Raw genomic sequence first — 16,933 nt, 5'->3', positions numbered from 1 at the left:
CATTTCAGTAGAAAACCCAACATTAACATACTGAGTGGTCACTTCGAGCTTAGTTGTGTGGTGTGTTTCAGAAATTGTAAGTACAACTATTGTCCCATTGTGTTGTCCAAGAGTGTAGCTACTGAAATGTAATATGTGTAGTGTAATGACTTGGTATGAGCAGAAATGTTGTGACTGGCCCACCAAAACACAAGGTTCAAATTAGGCATGGCAGATAAGATCAGATGTTTGGCAGTCTTAGGAATGGGGCAGGCATAGAAGGTGCTTTCTGCTGTACAGTATATACACTTGTCTGCAGATGCAGTGTGTTTAACTTTAAATTGACTGGCAGTATGAGCTTTAATTGTTACAAATGCATTTGTCCATAAAGGGACACAGGCAGGAATCTCTGGACTGCCAAACTGAAGCAGTCAAACAAGATGCTGATGGATTGTTACGTATGGAACAAGCCTTAACACACTGATGTTTATACTGAGGTACATGTTAAGGATCCATAGATCCTTTTTTTTTTTTTTTTTTTTTAACAGATGAAGAGTTTGCATGCACACGCTCACGTGCACACACAACCACACACAGACACAAACACATTCTCCTGGCAAGTTTCAGCTTGCTTGATTTCTCCTGTGTTTCACTGCCAATGCTCTGTTCTGCTCTTCAACCTATAGAGTCCCTGCTGACATGTTGGGATTTGACCTGTGAGCTCAGATTTCTCTGTGTGCCCACCAAATCCAAAGACACTTCCCCCTCACTTTGCCACCCTAGAAGACCCCCCCGCTGTCTGTGCAGTGTGTTTAAAGGAACAAAACAAGTCTGCAAAAACTTATTTTAAGCAGTTATAGACTGCTTAAACTAAGAAAAACTCTAGTTAGTACTTGTTATGCTATAAGACTAATGGCTTTACAGTCATACAGTAAACATTCCCCAGACTGTGTGAAATCTACCCTTACTTGTGTGCTAGTATTTTTAATGATTTTCAGGCAAAGCCATTGTGTAATACAAACTGTGCTCAATTTGTTGTATTTCTTTCCAAGTGATCTCTTTAGTGATCCCTTGAGTTGTAGCACAATTACCTTATTACACTTATTGTGCTTGGCTCCATGGCTTTAGTTCTCGAATTAAAAGCTGTTGAGTTTGAGTCAGATTTTGGCTGATTTGTGCCCAGTATGTTTGTTTTTTGCTGTGTACTTGTGGGAGGATCAAATGATTTTAAAATAATTTGCATGCTGCAATTTAATTTGTATATTTGCCACATACACTTATATGGGATAAAAAAAACAAAGATACTGGATTGCCAACATTGTTTGCATTTTATCTCCTTATCCTTTGTTGGCTATAGGTGTTGTATTAAGTGTCTTTTACATTTATGGGGAAACGCATGACTGCACCAGGTGTTTCTTGTGTCTTAATGATACATGTTTATTTTATTTCCTGCGGTAAAACCCACACTGATAACAATAATTTCCCAGTGTCTGAACTTAGTTTCCTCCCCGCACTGTTTGAGTGCGGACTCTGTGGTTTGTGCTTCAAGCTGTCTACTCTGCCAGACTCTATAAGTGTATGGGACCTAAGAGATCACATCTGTAATTTAAGATTTTCATCTGTTTGCAGCATTGCCGCGTCAGTTGATAATGACCTGGTTTCATCAGCCTTTAAGGGAGTTGTCGGTAGTAGTAATGTGCATGCAAATAAATGCATCCTAAAATAATTATTTCTGATATTCACTTTATATTTTTAAACCCACAAAGAAGGTCACAGAAATTTGCTTCTTATATGATCATAGTCATGACATGTTTTTCTGTTTTCTGCAGGGTGACATCCAGCAGCTTCTGATTGTGCCTGATCCCAAAGCAGCATATGACTACTGTGAACATTACAGCCCAGACTGTGAGACTCCCTTAAGCGATTCTTTGCAGGCCCAGGAACCAGAGAAAGAGGTCAGACAACGAGGGAGGGTGGGGGAGATTCCACAAAGTCGTAATTAACTATCATAACTAATATGCTGTAGATTAGAATCTAAATTAAATGATAACAGATGAGGAACTTAACCTGTTTATTGCTTAAAGCTTACAACCATTTGGCATGCAGAGAGCACCAGCTGCACACATAAAACTGCGTGTCCTCCTATTTGTTCTTAATTAGGACTTAGATGTTTGGAAGCCTTAATTACCCATCTTTTTATTTTTTTATTTTACAATTTAGTGTATTAAGATAAATTTGATGTTTGGAAATAGTCTCCAGGGTTAAGTGTGGTGCTTTGATGAGTGCCTGTGTATTTATTTCCACTTAGGCAAGGCTCTTATATTTTCTGTGTTTCACAACCCAAAGGTTTATAATCCTGATGAATCAGTACATGTTTTGCACAAGAGTGGCTCACACTGAAGCTCTTAAACTGACATGCAAAGTTGTTAGTACTAAAACTTCTCTACAATTGATATCTTGCATTGTTGTTGCAGACTATAAAGAGTAAATCAGTAGAGTACTGATTGATCAGATTTTCTACACTAGTACTGTCAAGACATTTGCACTTTCTCTTTGAGTGCATTTATTTAATCCACTTACACATTTTCCATCTGCATTCAGCAAAATAAAGATGTATTTAGCCATTACTAACACCAAGAAACCTCAGTTATCTGGAACTGCCCAGAACCAGTATTTTATTTTTGTCATGTACTCAGAAAGATGCTATATATTGTGTGTTTTATCAGCATTCATAGTGTATGATGCCAGTGGGAGTAGTGTGGGTAGAGCAGCACAACTATCCTCGTGATCTTTTTCAAATTTAAGTATCCGGTATCTGTTAACCCCAAGTGTCTACTTGCAGTTCATATTTATGTGAGTAAATATGAACATGCAAATTACCCATTTGAACTCTTCACGCATTTAAACATTTTTGCAACAAATTAACTTTTTTTTTGTATTTGCCCACAAATGGTCCTAAAGATGATTACAAGGGGCAAATCAAATATTTGTGGACCAACTGTGAAATTGTTCCTTTCTAAACGTGTGATGTCAGACCTTACATGTAAGTGCCAATGTAAGTGTGATCCGCCTATATTTGATTAATTAGTAACTGGTAAAACATATTCTACTGACTACCTACCTTAATATTTTAATCACACAGGCATGAAGATGTCATGTTGAGACTACAATTCCAAGTGCAAGTTGCAGCATGACATGAAACTCTCATGACTGGAAATCCGGGTTTTTTCCATGACCATTCTGGAAGTTATTATAATTAATAACTGTTTGACTCCTAAATAAGGAACTGCTATATAATTACATGACTGAGTAGCTGTGCTTTTATTTTTAATCAGACCAGATAACCCAGATGAACTTAGAAGTCGTGCAGTATATAATTTACATACTTTCAGTGAGAAAGTTCCATTACGATATTCCTGAAATGCAGCTGGTAATTTTGTCTGTTTTTTTTTTATGACCCACAAGGCTAGATTCAGTATTTTTTTACTGATTTGTTTCCCAGAATATTATATTGTTTCTTTGAAAATAACTTTTTTGTTACCAACTGTATGATATACATATAATTCTAATTTATACACTGTAATGCAATATAGCATTACATTTTGTGTCTTGTATCATTTCACATACTGCTAAGTATATCATATACAACATCCTCAGTATTTCATCTTTAACAGTTTTAATGGTGTAGTTGAACTGTCAGCATTATATTATAAACCTATGTGTTTTTAACTGACTAAATACATAGCATGCTGAAGATGATACACTGCTCAAAAAAATTAAAGGAACACTTTTTAATCAGCATATTCCATCAAGTAAATTGAACTTCTGGGATATTGATCTGGTCAGTTAAGTCGCAGAGGGGGTTGTTAATCAGTTTCAGCTGCTTTGAGGTTAATGAAATTAATAACAGGTACACTAGAGGGGCAACAATGAGACAACCCCCAAAACAGAAATGGCTTTACAGGTGGAGGTCACTGATAATCCATATCAATATAGATATCTGGGACGATCCCCCCCCAATTGAGATCTGATCTGTTTTGAAAGTGTTCCTTTAATTTTTTTCTTGTTGGAAGAAGATGCATCCTTGATGCTATTGCTAACACTAAAACCTCTCCTCCTCCTTCTCTCGCTTTCTCTCTCATCCTCTCCAGTACACTACTGATGATTTAGATTACGCTCAGTACTATGACAATTCTGAGGGAGCAACAGAAACCAGTCCGATCTATGAGTATTCTGAACCACAGGTAAATGGAAAAAGTGAAGGGAAAGATGTTTTTTTTTCTTTGTCTAATTATGATTTTGTTTAATTTTGTGTCCCAGTGTTATGTTTACATTCATATTGGTGCTCACAAGTTAGATTTGTCCTACTACAATAAAATATACTTTACAGTAGGGCAGGTGTAAATTTGAATGTGCATGTAAACATACTCAGTGTGTTAGTCCTGTCTTCTGCCTACAGCCTTTTGTGGGACTGCCGTCTGCTTTATGTGTGTTTCCAGCTTTAAAGTATTTCTATATTGTGGAATTTCAGCAACTCTGTACTTGTTTGGGGAATTTGTGCCTATTTAATTACTGCAATAGCTGCAAAGAGTGCTGAAAGGCAAAACTTGTTTTGGTTTTCTTTCTTAAAAGCTTTCCTGTGTGTCGCATGAACAGCCCAGTCCTTGATTGTTGTACAGCACCCTATTCTACCCAACAGTCATATTATAGTGTTAACATGATCAGCATTCCAGTTGCAGCCCTTATAGTTGATGTGCATGAACAATATGTAAAGTGACGCCATGCAGACCAAGTGCTGAGCATAGGCTACTACTGGAAACATTGGCAATTTGTATTGGAAAACCTCTGTATACCAGTCAAGGAGTGTCGCTTCAAATCATTTCCATTTTTTTTGATGTTCCATGTGTGGTATTATTTGTCACCATCACCTCTTCCAGAGAAAGAAACGTAGTGTCTCCATGAAAAAGAAGATGACCAGAAAGTCCCCCAGTAAAACTAAACCCAAGCCCTTAAAATCACCAGCTAAAAAGTTTTCCACTAAGAAGAAACGACAGATGCCTGGCTACCAGGCCACAGCACCGATGCGACCCGAAGGCAATTTTAGGGTAAAATTAATTTAGAGAATAGATCACATCCCATCAAGATCTTCCTGCCCAGAATTCTGAAGGGAAAATCTGTGATGGCAGATTTCAACCTCCCTAACCTTCTGGTTGTAGAAGTAGCAGAGACTTTAGTCAGCTTGAGGGGAATCCCTACCAAATAACCTCTTATCTGAGCTTTCATGCTAACCTTTATTCTTCTTTCCTTTTTTCAACATGACTCAGATAAACAATGTAGAAGGAGATTACAATACAGACATTGACTACGGAACTGTAGATGGTACTCAAACTCAGTCCCCCTTTGCCACGAGTGGACCCCATGAGGTAAATTTCAACTCCTTTGTTACGCTTAAAAGAAAAAGTGTTAGTTGATTTGGGGAGTGTGAGCCAGGATTTTACCCAAGGAAGTGCCTGGTATGATATGACAAAGACACAGCCATTCAAGTCAGCGAATCAGTGTGTCTTTTGACTTGCTCAGTTTTTGGTGTGTGAAAGAACTGATGGACAAAAGATGTTTTTAAATAGCATTCATTATTTATTTTATTTTTCTGAAAGCACGTGTCTTTGACAGTGACTTTCACCCTCCTGATGGACAAAACATGTAAGATGCACCTTTTTAAAGAGAGTTTTCTCATGTTTGGGGACTCAGAACACCACTCTGTCAGAACCACCAACACACAGAGTGGAGTGTTGAAATAAAGACTTAACACAAGATAAAAACTAAACATTAATGACACAGAATGTCTCATCCAAAGCTATTGACAGTAAATAATGCAGTAAATTATCTGCTAAACAAAATACAAGATTCCCTGTTGTTCATCACATCATAAGCCTTCTTTTGATCACTAGCTCTTCTTATTACCTTGAATAGATCTATGATCGAAAAGGCTTAACTCTCACAGCCAGCTATGACTGTGCATTGTCTGCAGCGTTTGACAAAGTAGATGTGATTAGACAGCCTATTTTGAATATGAAATTTGACATGAAGGAGTACTGCCCACTCTAAGTGTAATTGCATCCACTTTGTCTCACTCCAAAACTAAATCCACAGTGATCACCACCAGGAATGAAAAACAAAACTGCGCCAAGCGATTATGGTTTTAGTGCTTGTGCCAAATGCAAAGCAGTGTGGTGAAAATCGCTGGTGGCTAAAACATATTCATCAAAACTGATTTGCTGACTCGCAAGTTTTGAATTTATTTGCATTTGTCTTAATGCACAGTTGCTTCGATCTGATTAATTTGATGTTTATGCAGGTTGCTGCTAGATGTCTTTTCTGACATCTGTTTGAGCCTTTCTTTGCTTTTTGTATCACTGTGCCATTTATGGTTATATGATGAGAGAGAAAAGAAGGCTCAGATAACATCAAGTCTGTCTTTAGATGTATGATTACCAAACTGATAATGATAAAATGTCATCTTGGTAACACTTTGTTTATTCCTTTTTGTTATTTTCTGTTGTCACAGCACTTGGCTGTAATAGAGTGATATTTTCATTTTGAAAGACTGTAGTGCCTGTTTTTCTCTCACATCCAAAATAATCTAAGCTTGGTAGACAATATGATATTCATAATAAGTAAAGTGTTACCATTGCTTTTTTTTTTTTTGTTTTCGGCATTTCCTGTTGAATCCACTTGCAGTTTGCTTTAATAACATCTTAAAATAGATTACATTACCTCAGTTGCTTAACTAACATTCTCATTTCTTTGGTTGCTCACTATTACTTCCCTTCTCTTCGCTTGGCTAACACACGAAAGGCTGTGGAGGAGGATGCTGTCGGTGCGTATATCACCGAGGCCACTCCCATTGCTCCAGAGCCCACCGTTGTTTCAGAAACACTGGACACCTTGGATTCTGGTGCGGAGACATATGACTTTAAGGAGTATGACCTCAATGAGTATGACTTGGGCGAGGTTGACAACAGGTTGTATGATTATGGGGCATATGATGAGTTTGGCACGGCCCTGCCTAAACCTGAGGCAACCTACGATGATGAGGTGGGGCCCGGGGTCGCTGCTGAAACCGATGTTTCGGAGAGTACTGTAAGTATCACACCCACACCTGGTGACTGATGGGTGTGTGCATGAACAGCATGCATTAGAGACTCTGTGTGTGTTATGGTTTTACTCAGTCTTTCAGTGCATGTCTTCTTTGTTGCTTGGTAAGAGAAATGCGTCATTGACATGTTAAGTGTGGACTCGGGAGATCTGCTGCTGTTTCAACAGTGTGTGTCTGGTGATTCGTGCCATCATAGGGACTATGCATGTAATTTGCTATAAAGGGTTTAAAACAATTTCTTATTAGTTAAGTAGATTTCTGGTTGGCATAGCAGAGAAGATATTTGCACTTTTTTTCCATACATATCCTGTTATCAGTGTATGCTGACCCAGCCCACACCCATTCATACCAAAGAAGGCCTATTGCACCTCCCTACCCATTCATCTCTCAGCAGCTGGTTGTGATCCCTCCCTCTCCTCATCTCAGTGTGGACTGCAATTAGCTCATAAATCATAGGCAGCTGTCTGCATAGTGCACACACACACAACTGTAAAGAACATGCAGACTTTTGAACGCCGCCTTTCCTAATCATAAGTCAGTTTGTAACAGTATGTTATTTAGTGAGTATAACAAACATATCGATTAACTCAGCTCCACCTTTTGTGTGCATGTTAGAAAATTTGGCCAACAGTTTTCAATGTACCAACAACCAGACATCCTCAAACTCCATTATGTGTCTGTGTGCCTTTGGTTATCAGTAGAATCTGAGGAAAAGGTCTTTATTGGCATTATATGCATTTTTACTACCCCTCTCAGACACAGCCCACCCAGGCTAGTACCTTCTAATGTCACAACACCTTCTCCTCCTCCATAATGAGGAACTAACTCACTACTGCTAATAATGTTTTGTGTTCAGCTTTTCATGTATATATGATAATGGAAAAAAAAAATACACTAAACTTAATTGTGAAACTTTACATTAATAACATTCTGGTGATTGTATGTTATATTGGGTTACTATTAATTAACCACACTGCTCTGTAACAATGCAATGACAGCATGACTCCATTTCAAGCATGCAGAGGTCCATCGTTGCTCATTAGGATTAACATTTTTCTTTGTTAGTGTAATCTCGCTTTGTGTTATCCATGGTTTTCACAGTCTAGTGCTGTTTTTACTTGTTATTAAAAACACCACTGCTTTTCTTGGTTTGTAACTGCAGGTCGCTGGTACTGGAGCAGCCTTTGGCCAGAAGGGAGAGAAGGGCGAGCCAGCTGTGATTGAACCTGTAAGGTTCAAAATGTCCAAAATTTTGTTAACATCACTTTTATCATTTTAAGATATTTTCAGAGTGAGCTGTCTCACTGTTATTAGAATTTTAAATCATCTAAACCCAAGAGAAATAGTGTCAACCCCTGAATTTTTATTAGTGCTATTTAAATGCAATGACCAAAACAGGAATTTTTTTCCTATTTTTTGTTGACTCATCCTGAACTTGTCTATAATACTGCTTCTGTACATGGCACTATTTGTGATGTGAAACACTTTCTTTGTTTTTTAAGGGCATGTTAATTGAAGGCCCACCAGGACCCCCTGGCCCAGCTGTGAGTATAATTATAAACCACTCAAATCAGAATTTCCTGAATTGGTATGCTGGTGGTCTGCTTACTTAGCTTTGCCTTTTCAGGGTCTTCCAGGACCTTCAGGCCTACAAGGACCCCCAGGTGCTGCTGGAGATCCTGGTGACAGGGTGAGTTTATCATTTATGTCCCCAAACTAGTCGATTTTTTGTGTATGTTTACTCTGAATTTAGCTGTGTTCATTCCTGTTACAAAAAACCTTTGACTTTCCCTACCTTCCTCCATTAGGCTGTTCTCTGAAATATCTCTCTGTTCCACGGTTATGTAGTGCAGTCACACACCTTTGATGCTGTTATGATGCAGTCTGTCCACAGACCTATGAACATATGAGCACCTAGTAAACTGCTATGATTCCTGGTATAGCAGGTGTCTTCAGGCCTGTGTTTTTGCCATGATGACAAACACAGACATCTACAGACACGTGATTACAGCAATACCAGCGACATTAGTGAGTCGGGTAGATATTGGAAGTTTGTAGACCAGATAAAGATACTTATTATGTAATTACAGATAGACAGAATAATTTAAAAGAATGTGAAGTGGGAAAAGGGTATACAGTAAGTACTCAGTATGTGTCAGTATACGCCCACCTTTGAACAGAGCCTTAATTTTAACCTCAGCCTTAATTTTAATCTGGTAGACAGACAGACTGGCGAAATACTACATTTTATCTACATTTGCTTTACAGCCCACCGGTATTCAATTACATGAGTCTTGAAATTCAACCCAAATGTAAATGCATGTGAAAAAGCCCACAGAAAATAGCCAGACAACTTTTTACTACAAGTAATCAGCTGATGGTTAGACACAACAACATAACAACCAGTTATGGACATTTTTTATATTTTTTTACAATCACTGAAGAGAATCTGCTCCTGCCATAGTTATTCTTATAATGCTGCTGATTTTAATAATCTGGTTTTGCCTCTTCCGTGTTGCAGGGTCCTCCTGGACGAGCTGGTTTGCCTGGTGCTGATGGTTTGCCTGGGCCCCCTGGTACCATGCTGATGCTGCCAGTAAGTGCTCATACAACAGAAGTGCATTCCATCCAAACTTATCATAATCCATAACCAGGATCATTTCTAGAGTATTGAATAGTGGTGACAGAGTGAGCTGAACAGAATGTGCTGTCTGTGCGTGTCACACAGTTCCGTTTTGGTGGGGATGGTGAGAAGGGTCCAGTGGTGTCGGCCCAAGAAGCTCAAGCGCAGGCCATCCTTTCACAGGCCAGAGTAAGTAGAAACAACATTTTAAAAGCCACAGGGAAACCAAAAGGCTGTGGACAAACCCCCACCCCTGTCCTGCTCTCTACACACAGCTGTAGGGGGAAAGGAGGGGAACGAAGACAGAGACAGTATTTTGGTGAGGAGGGGTTGCGCTGCATTTTGTTGGCCTTGTGAAGCTAAAAAGAGACATGCCGAGCAGGCTAAAGAGCAACAGCATGAAAAGGCCACTTTGAACAGGTGGGCAGGCAGGAGAGATTGTTAAAAATACTTAGAGGCTCAGAATCTGCGGGTGGGCTATGCCAACAGGTGTAGTCTTTGTATCTGTGTAGGAAGATGGGCAGTTAGAAGAAAAGAGAAAAGTTAGACTTAATAACTGAGCAGGTTTACTGAATAATTAGTAAACCTGATTATCAAATGTTAAAATATATCTCACTATCACAGTGAGATAGCGATAGGAGGATGATAACAGCTGTATACAGCAGACCTGACGAGAAGCATCTCAGATGCGATATGTGAAAAATGCACAAACATGCATAAACACATGTATTATGTGCTGCTTATGCAGTTTGCAAAAAAATATTATGATAGTACTATTTGGATTTTTTTTTTTGGAATTTGACCTTGGTCTTGTCTGTGCCTTTGCCTGCAGCTGGCTATGAGGGGATCCCCTGGGCCGATGGGTTTGACAGGAAGATCAGGGCCAGTGGTGAGTAAATATTTATTCTTTGTAATTTATGCAGTTTATAGGCAACATAGCTTTTAGCTTGTTACCACATGCTTATAACCAACTTCAGAAAATGCATGTTTTTAAAAATTCAGTGCATAAAATGATAATCAGTGAATTTGCACCGTTAAAATATCGTCTTTTGTTGTTTGTGTATTTTTCTTTATACTTTTGGTACTTCAAGAAGATACAACAGAATCCAGAGTAGCTGTTTTAAAATGTTGCTTAGTGGCTCAGTGGAAAAACTACCTGTGTATTAACAGCTGCTTTAAATATTTGATTCTGTTGTTACAACCTGGCAAACACTTTTCTTTTTTTTTTCCTGGGCTTGTTGATACAAGATCCACATCTTATCTCCAGGAAACAACCCTACAAAAGGCAGAAAGATTTGCCCAAAGATTGATGCCAGATGAAACCTAGTTCCATTAATGCGTATGTCTGTGTAATCTTAGGCTTCAGATGTCAGTTTTGAGCTATCGGGGTAGTCTTGCAAATAAGTTTTAATTGACACAAATGATTTAGATGCTAAAAACGCATCTTTTGCGGCAAATAAAGATCAGTTTTTATGACAGGCGCATGTAATCTAATCTAATCTGATTTAAGAAGTGATAAGAGTGTCTTGAATTTAGAATACTGTATGTGTCTGTGTCTCAATATAAAAATATGTGCAGTGATTTTTCTTTTGATGACTGTGTATACACATTGTGTGCAGTACACATTAGGCTAAACATCGCCATCTGCTGTTTTCTTTACAGAATTTTTTTCAACAGTCTGTCCTACAGGAAACTGTGTGTAAAATAGCTTGAAAAAATGTATATGTAGCTTGCTTGGTTTGTGTTCTCTTACTTTAGGGTCCACCTGGCACTTCTGGATTGAAAGGTGAAAGTGGAGACCCTGGCCCTCAGGTGAGAGATACATTATGTCCCAATAATTGGGTGAAAATATTTCTCACAAGCTAAGAACCAAATAAACCTGCTGATCACTTACTGGTCCTCGTGTGCCTGCACAGGGTCCCCGTGGCATCCAGGGTCCCCCAGGGCAATCTGGCAAACCAGGCAAGAGGGTGAGTGAACTCACTCACCTCCAACACTCACGCTGCAGAGTGTGTGTGTGTTTGCGTGCCTCTGTGTTTGTTGTGTGGTTGTTTATTCTTGTGATCTCTCCTCAAAGGCTGAGAAGCTTATTTCCACTCTAGCAAACAATTGCTTCATATGTGCTTAAAGGCCCGTGGTCCCTCCAATCCTCGGATCAATGGCTGGGCAGTTAATCTGTCTGAAAATGCCAAAACATTAACACTGACTATGGATGTAGGGCGCAATTAGTGTCACAGTTTAGTCCCTCCACGAGGCCAAACATCTTGACCTAATTGGATACTAATAAACATAAACCAGTCATTGGCGAGTTAGTGATACAAGCTTAATTAAAATGCAAGACCTTTGGTGATTTTAATGTCACAAAATGTGATTAAAGATGCTTAATTAAATACATTGTATGTAAGCTAGTTATGTACTTCTGCAATGTATGAGTCAGTAAGGCAAGGTGGAGAAGAGATAATAGTTAAACAAAGGGAAATGACAAATATATTTTTCTGCATTTTTTGCATTTGATATTCGTCTTTATGATTTCAGACAGAATACTGCATTATTTACTGATTGTAATAATCAAACAAAGACTTTTCTTCAATTATTGGTGCGACTTTCTACAATCCAACAAGCCGATTGGGTCACAGGAAGCGTAGATCTAAATGAAAATTTAAATGAAAAAAACAAATAAACCCAATAAGCACAGTGGTTGCTTTAAAATGTCACTCTGATAATCACATCCAAAATAAACAGAACTGAATTACTTGGAAGTTTTTTACATAAAGAAACAAAGACATTTAAATATACACAACAGAGAAGCAGATTTTTTGAAAGCAGAAAAAAAGTATCTTATCGTGCAGGTGTTTTCTACAGTCTCACACTTACATACAGAACTCCTCGGTATGTAAATATGCGTATGCGTACATATGTTTAATCTCGCTTCTGCTTTAAGGGTCGTGCTGGAGCTGATGGTGCCCGTGGGATGCCCGGAGAACCAGGTGCAAAGGTATGAAATGCTGCTACACAACCTTTAAAGTTTATTTCACCAAAAATGAGCAATTAGTGGAAATGTTGTTGCTTATAAGCCGTAATGATTGCTTTTGTAATATCCCACGGTTTGACGGCATCTGCTGAGCTGTTTCCTTACAGGGTGATCGAGGATTCGATGGACTTCCTGGGCTGCCTGGTGAAAAAGGACACAGGGTGAGCAACCATATGATGCGTGTTGGCACTTTTTTGTTCAATCATGTGAGGGAAATGCACAGTTTGTTTTCAAACAGCAGCTTTTTAGTCTGTTCCTTTCCAGATCCCTCTGAATTAGATTAGCAGTGAGATTTATCCATTAAGAGTATAAATGAAGCAGGGTATTGTTTGCCTGAGAAACAACTTCTCTAGTTGTTTTTGAGCTTATGTGCAAAAACACTGCTTTCCCCGTGTGATAAGTCACAAAACTGGCATTAAAACAAAATCTCCTAGTTATACAGGATTAGTCTTCTTGGATTACAGTATTGACCAAAGGTTTGGGTATCTTGGATGTATTTTAGTTGCCTGTAGTCACTGGTACATTGGTACAATTTCAGTATCTTTCTAAGATCACGTTGAGTTACATCCTTAAATTCCAGTGTGCTGAGTGAGTAACTGCTATGCCGTGAGGGGAAAATGGATTTACAATTTGTAATTTGCTAAATGGCTTCCACTAATGTACCTGCATTAATCAGGCTACATAGAAAATTTTCATGACAGTGGTGCACTGGAGCTAGGTAATTGGTTTGTACAGTGAAAAATTAAGAAATGAATTCGCTGTGGAATACGCCATCCCGATGCATGTCACCAGGTTGTTCCAAATCTGTGTTATGATGTCGTATTTGTTTCCTTCCTAAATTAATTTGCCATTCTGTAGGTCCACAGTTTGTGGCAGAAAAATGTAGGTTTAAAGGGGTTTTATAGTATAGTGAGATGTGGCAGCCAGTAAAACAATTTACTCAGCTTACAAGGATGAAGAAACAAAAGGTAACCAATGAATGAAAGGAGAATAAAATGAGGACTTAACCTAAATCTGTCTGCTTCACTGTTCCCTGTCTTCATTTTCTTCTCTTTCTCAGGGAGAACCAGGACCAATGGGACCCCTGGGTGCCCCTGGAGAGGATGGACAGAGAGTAAATACTTCCTCTTTTATCTTAGCACTCTTAAATACCTGCACGCAACTGAGATGCATCACAACATGCACTAGATCAGATGTGCTTGACCAGCTCAGCCCTCAGGCAGCAGCAGCTGGGTTGAGATTATGAACTGGGAATGAGGAGAGGTTGTGTCTAACCTTTCCTCTTCATGAAACTACCTTAACCACCTCCTGGCTGTCGCTGAATTCAGAAATGTTTGCAGTTGTTAAATATGAGCCCTGACTGACACAAGCTTTTGAGTACCTAAGATTATAGGTGGTGATTATTGATATATAATGCAAGATGCCACCTTCTTTTGCTTGTTTGAATTAATATGATAAACACTAATTCTTCAATAAACATCAGTATGTTTAATTTTCTCTTTATCTTCTAATTTTCTGTCTTTTTTTCCCCTTAGGGCGAGGATGGCGAGATTGGGCCTAGAGGATTAGCTGGAGAGAGCGTAAGGCTGTCGGTTTTATTGTATCATGCCATTCCAGATATATGGAATTACAACAAGCTGCAACAGGATCTTCTTTAAGTTATTTAGCTAAGCTAACACAAGCATCCACCAGGGGACAGGATTTCCCTTCTGAAAATGATCTGAGTATAATGACCATAAAACAAATCCCATTTTACTTCAGCTCTTCAATCTGTCTTGTTTGTTTTTAATAGGGTCCAAGAGGTTTGCTGGGACCTCGTGGTCCTCCGGGACCTCCTGGATCACCTGTACGCACCTTGACTTTTACCATCTCCAAATGTAAAATCACTGCATGTAATTAATATGATTTATCATGAGTCTTATTTGATCTGTCCTCTGCAGGGTGTTGCTGGAGTTGATGGTCCTCCAGGTCCAAAAGGAAACATGGTACAAACACAGCTCAGTGAACTCACTAAAATGTGACTGTATCAGCTCTTAAGGCCCCGGGCTAAACTCTACAGAATGCTTTCATTCAGTGTGCACTGTTCAAGTTAGCGTTTGGGTTTTAGGATGCACTTCTGTGAGGTCAAAGGTCAACCTCACTTCTTAGCGAGGTTATTTCAATTAGTTAATTAAATCTGTCTGTAAATTGTCTCTTGAAAATGGGATTTTTTTTTTTTTTTAATTTGTTATCCGGGCTGGAACCGCTAATGAAGAGTTACATTAAGGCCACAGTAAATAGTCCTGGTGACAAAGCATACCTGATTGTTAACAGTGACACTGCTGTGTGTAATTCCAACACCTGCATTTGTGATAATGTTTAATTTTTACTAACTAGTTTTGCTCCTTCTTTTTCAGGGACCACAAGGAGAGCCAGGCCCACCCGGGCAGCAGGGAATACCTGGAACACAGGTGAACGAATCAATCATTAGGTGTCATCACTACACATGCCATAAGCAAAGTCAAAGTGCAGTGTAGGCATATTTTTCATGGATTTATCTTAGGAGAGGGACTATTTGGGCTTTTCTTTAAAAGCATCATCTTCATGTTGGTGGAATTCCTGCAAAGCTTCCACACCTGTTGGAGCAAGCTTTAGTCCTCACACGCACACACTGCACATGCAAGCGCACATCAGGTAGTGTTATGTTTTGCTGTTCAAAACTGAGGACCTGAATACAGAAAAACAAAAGATTGATTTAAAAGCGACTGCAGATAAATAAAATGGCTGCACACACAGCCAGGATTTTTCCCGAAGAGTGGAGGAAAAAAACAACAACAACAAAAAAACACCAAGAAGCACTGGGAATACTAAGAATAACAGGGACACATGGGATAGCAGACAGTATTATACAGGTGACTGAACAGATTCTCTAACAAAGACAGGGAAATACAAGACTAGGGCTTTGGTTGAACAGGCAAAAAGATTACCTCCTACCTCCTTCCCTGGTCACTTTACCTTGACTTCAGTGGAAATGTCATGAGGTCAAAGAAAGGTACGAGGGAGAATTTATAAGGACTTAGGAAAAGAGAAGCACAGTGGTCAGAGAATCCCAGACAGCTTAGTAATGTTAGAGGGGACATTGTTGATGTGGGTCTGCTGTGGTGAAACTACAATGTCTCTAAGATGGAGTACACAAAGTGTATCTGAGATTCATTCCATGTATTCTCACTGTGTTGTTTCATGCAGGTCTTATTAAAGAGAGCAACCAGGCATTAGATACAAATAAATCAACTGTATAGTCAAATGAAATGTTTGTCATCCAGAGACCAAAGTAAAGGTAATTTATAATAATTCTTAATGATAAGCTTAAACTGAGGACATAACTAATGTAAACTGAATGTACTGAAACTGAAATAAACAATAAATTCACTTTGATCATTATAATGTAGCAAATAATCTTTCTTTTCCTATATATATATATATATATATATATATATATATATATATATATATATATATATATATATATATATATATATATATATATATATGCATAAAAAAGGTCATCAAGCAGTTCAACAGATTTTATCAGCGTTAAGCGTCACGTTCAGAGTTCACCTGCCATTGAAGTTTCAAAACATATCAGCAGGCTATGGCATCAAATAGAAAATGCACTATTAATGAATGTCACATCTCAGTTATGTTTATTGGAGTTAATGATGTTCAGGTAGTACGTCGCTATGAATTATGTGGGGGACATTATGTCCTTTCCTTTCATAAAGGATGGTCTAGTGTGTCTTCTGCTAAAGTAGGTAATAAAAGAATCACTGAAGCACCTTTCCTAAGTAATTAGAGAATTCATCCAGTTTTTATTGTGGGTTATTATAGCTGCCACTTCACTCAGTTACAACTATTCCTTAGCAGATTTGACAGTTTGATCATAGCCATTGTGTACACTGAGCACTGACGGGTCGACTATCAGACATAGAAGGAAAAGAAGCAAAGGCAGGAAGACCAACCTTCAAAGTAAAACAGAAAGTAACCCAAAGATAAATAACTAATAATGAAAGCCATGTAGACAGAGGTATGGTAAACACAGAATGACACAAGGAAGCCAGAAACACAAAGGAGAACAACAAAAACCAACAAATATAAAGGGCAATGG

At 38.6% G+C, this 16,933-nt stretch overlaps 1 protein-coding gene across 5 annotated transcripts in view; it reads left to right on the top strand.

Annotated features, from left to right (window-relative positions):
- The window catches only part of col11a1a (collagen, type XI, alpha 1a), a 73,020-nt gene that overhangs the window by 17,743 nt on the left and 38,344 nt on the right, over positions 1 to 16,933 (top strand). For 2 of the 5 annotated variants that reach the window (XM_030756258.1, XM_030756259.1), the window contains exons 5-23: positions 1,809 to 1,934; positions 4,131 to 4,223; positions 5,304 to 5,402; positions 6,835 to 7,119; positions 8,298 to 8,363; positions 8,638 to 8,679; positions 8,763 to 8,825; positions 9,657 to 9,731; positions 9,864 to 9,947; positions 10,591 to 10,647; positions 11,517 to 11,570; positions 11,675 to 11,728; positions 12,700 to 12,753; positions 12,897 to 12,950; positions 13,850 to 13,903; positions 14,325 to 14,369; positions 14,582 to 14,635; positions 14,730 to 14,774; positions 15,186 to 15,239. In XM_030756258.1, coding sequence (XP_030612118.1) covers positions 1,809 to 1,934; positions 4,131 to 4,223; positions 5,304 to 5,402; positions 6,835 to 7,119; positions 8,298 to 8,363; positions 8,638 to 8,679; positions 8,763 to 8,825; positions 9,657 to 9,731; positions 9,864 to 9,947; positions 10,591 to 10,647; positions 11,517 to 11,570; positions 11,675 to 11,728; positions 12,700 to 12,753; positions 12,897 to 12,950; positions 13,850 to 13,903; positions 14,325 to 14,369; positions 14,582 to 14,635; positions 14,730 to 14,774; positions 15,186 to 15,239 — 1,458 coding nt within the window. Of the gene's footprint in view, positions 1 to 1,808; positions 1,935 to 4,130; positions 4,224 to 4,916; positions 5,085 to 5,303; positions 5,403 to 6,834; positions 7,120 to 8,297; positions 8,364 to 8,637; positions 8,680 to 8,762; positions 8,826 to 9,656; positions 9,732 to 9,863; positions 9,948 to 10,590; positions 10,648 to 11,516; positions 11,571 to 11,674; positions 11,729 to 12,699; positions 12,754 to 12,896; positions 12,951 to 13,849; positions 13,904 to 14,324; positions 14,370 to 14,581; positions 14,636 to 14,729; positions 14,775 to 15,185; positions 15,240 to 16,933 lie in introns of all 5 variants that reach the window. The other 3 variants (XM_030756262.1, XM_030756260.1, XM_030756261.1) reach the window with 3 other exon arrangements.

This window comes from Archocentrus centrarchus, chromosome 20 (assembly GCF_007364275.1).
Source record: "Archocentrus centrarchus isolate MPI-CPG fArcCen1 chromosome 20, fArcCen1, whole genome shotgun sequence".
Classification (NCBI taxonomy): domain Eukaryota; kingdom Metazoa; phylum Chordata; class Actinopteri; order Cichliformes; family Cichlidae; genus Archocentrus; species Archocentrus centrarchus.
This window is presented reverse-complemented; position numbering and strand designations above follow the sequence as displayed.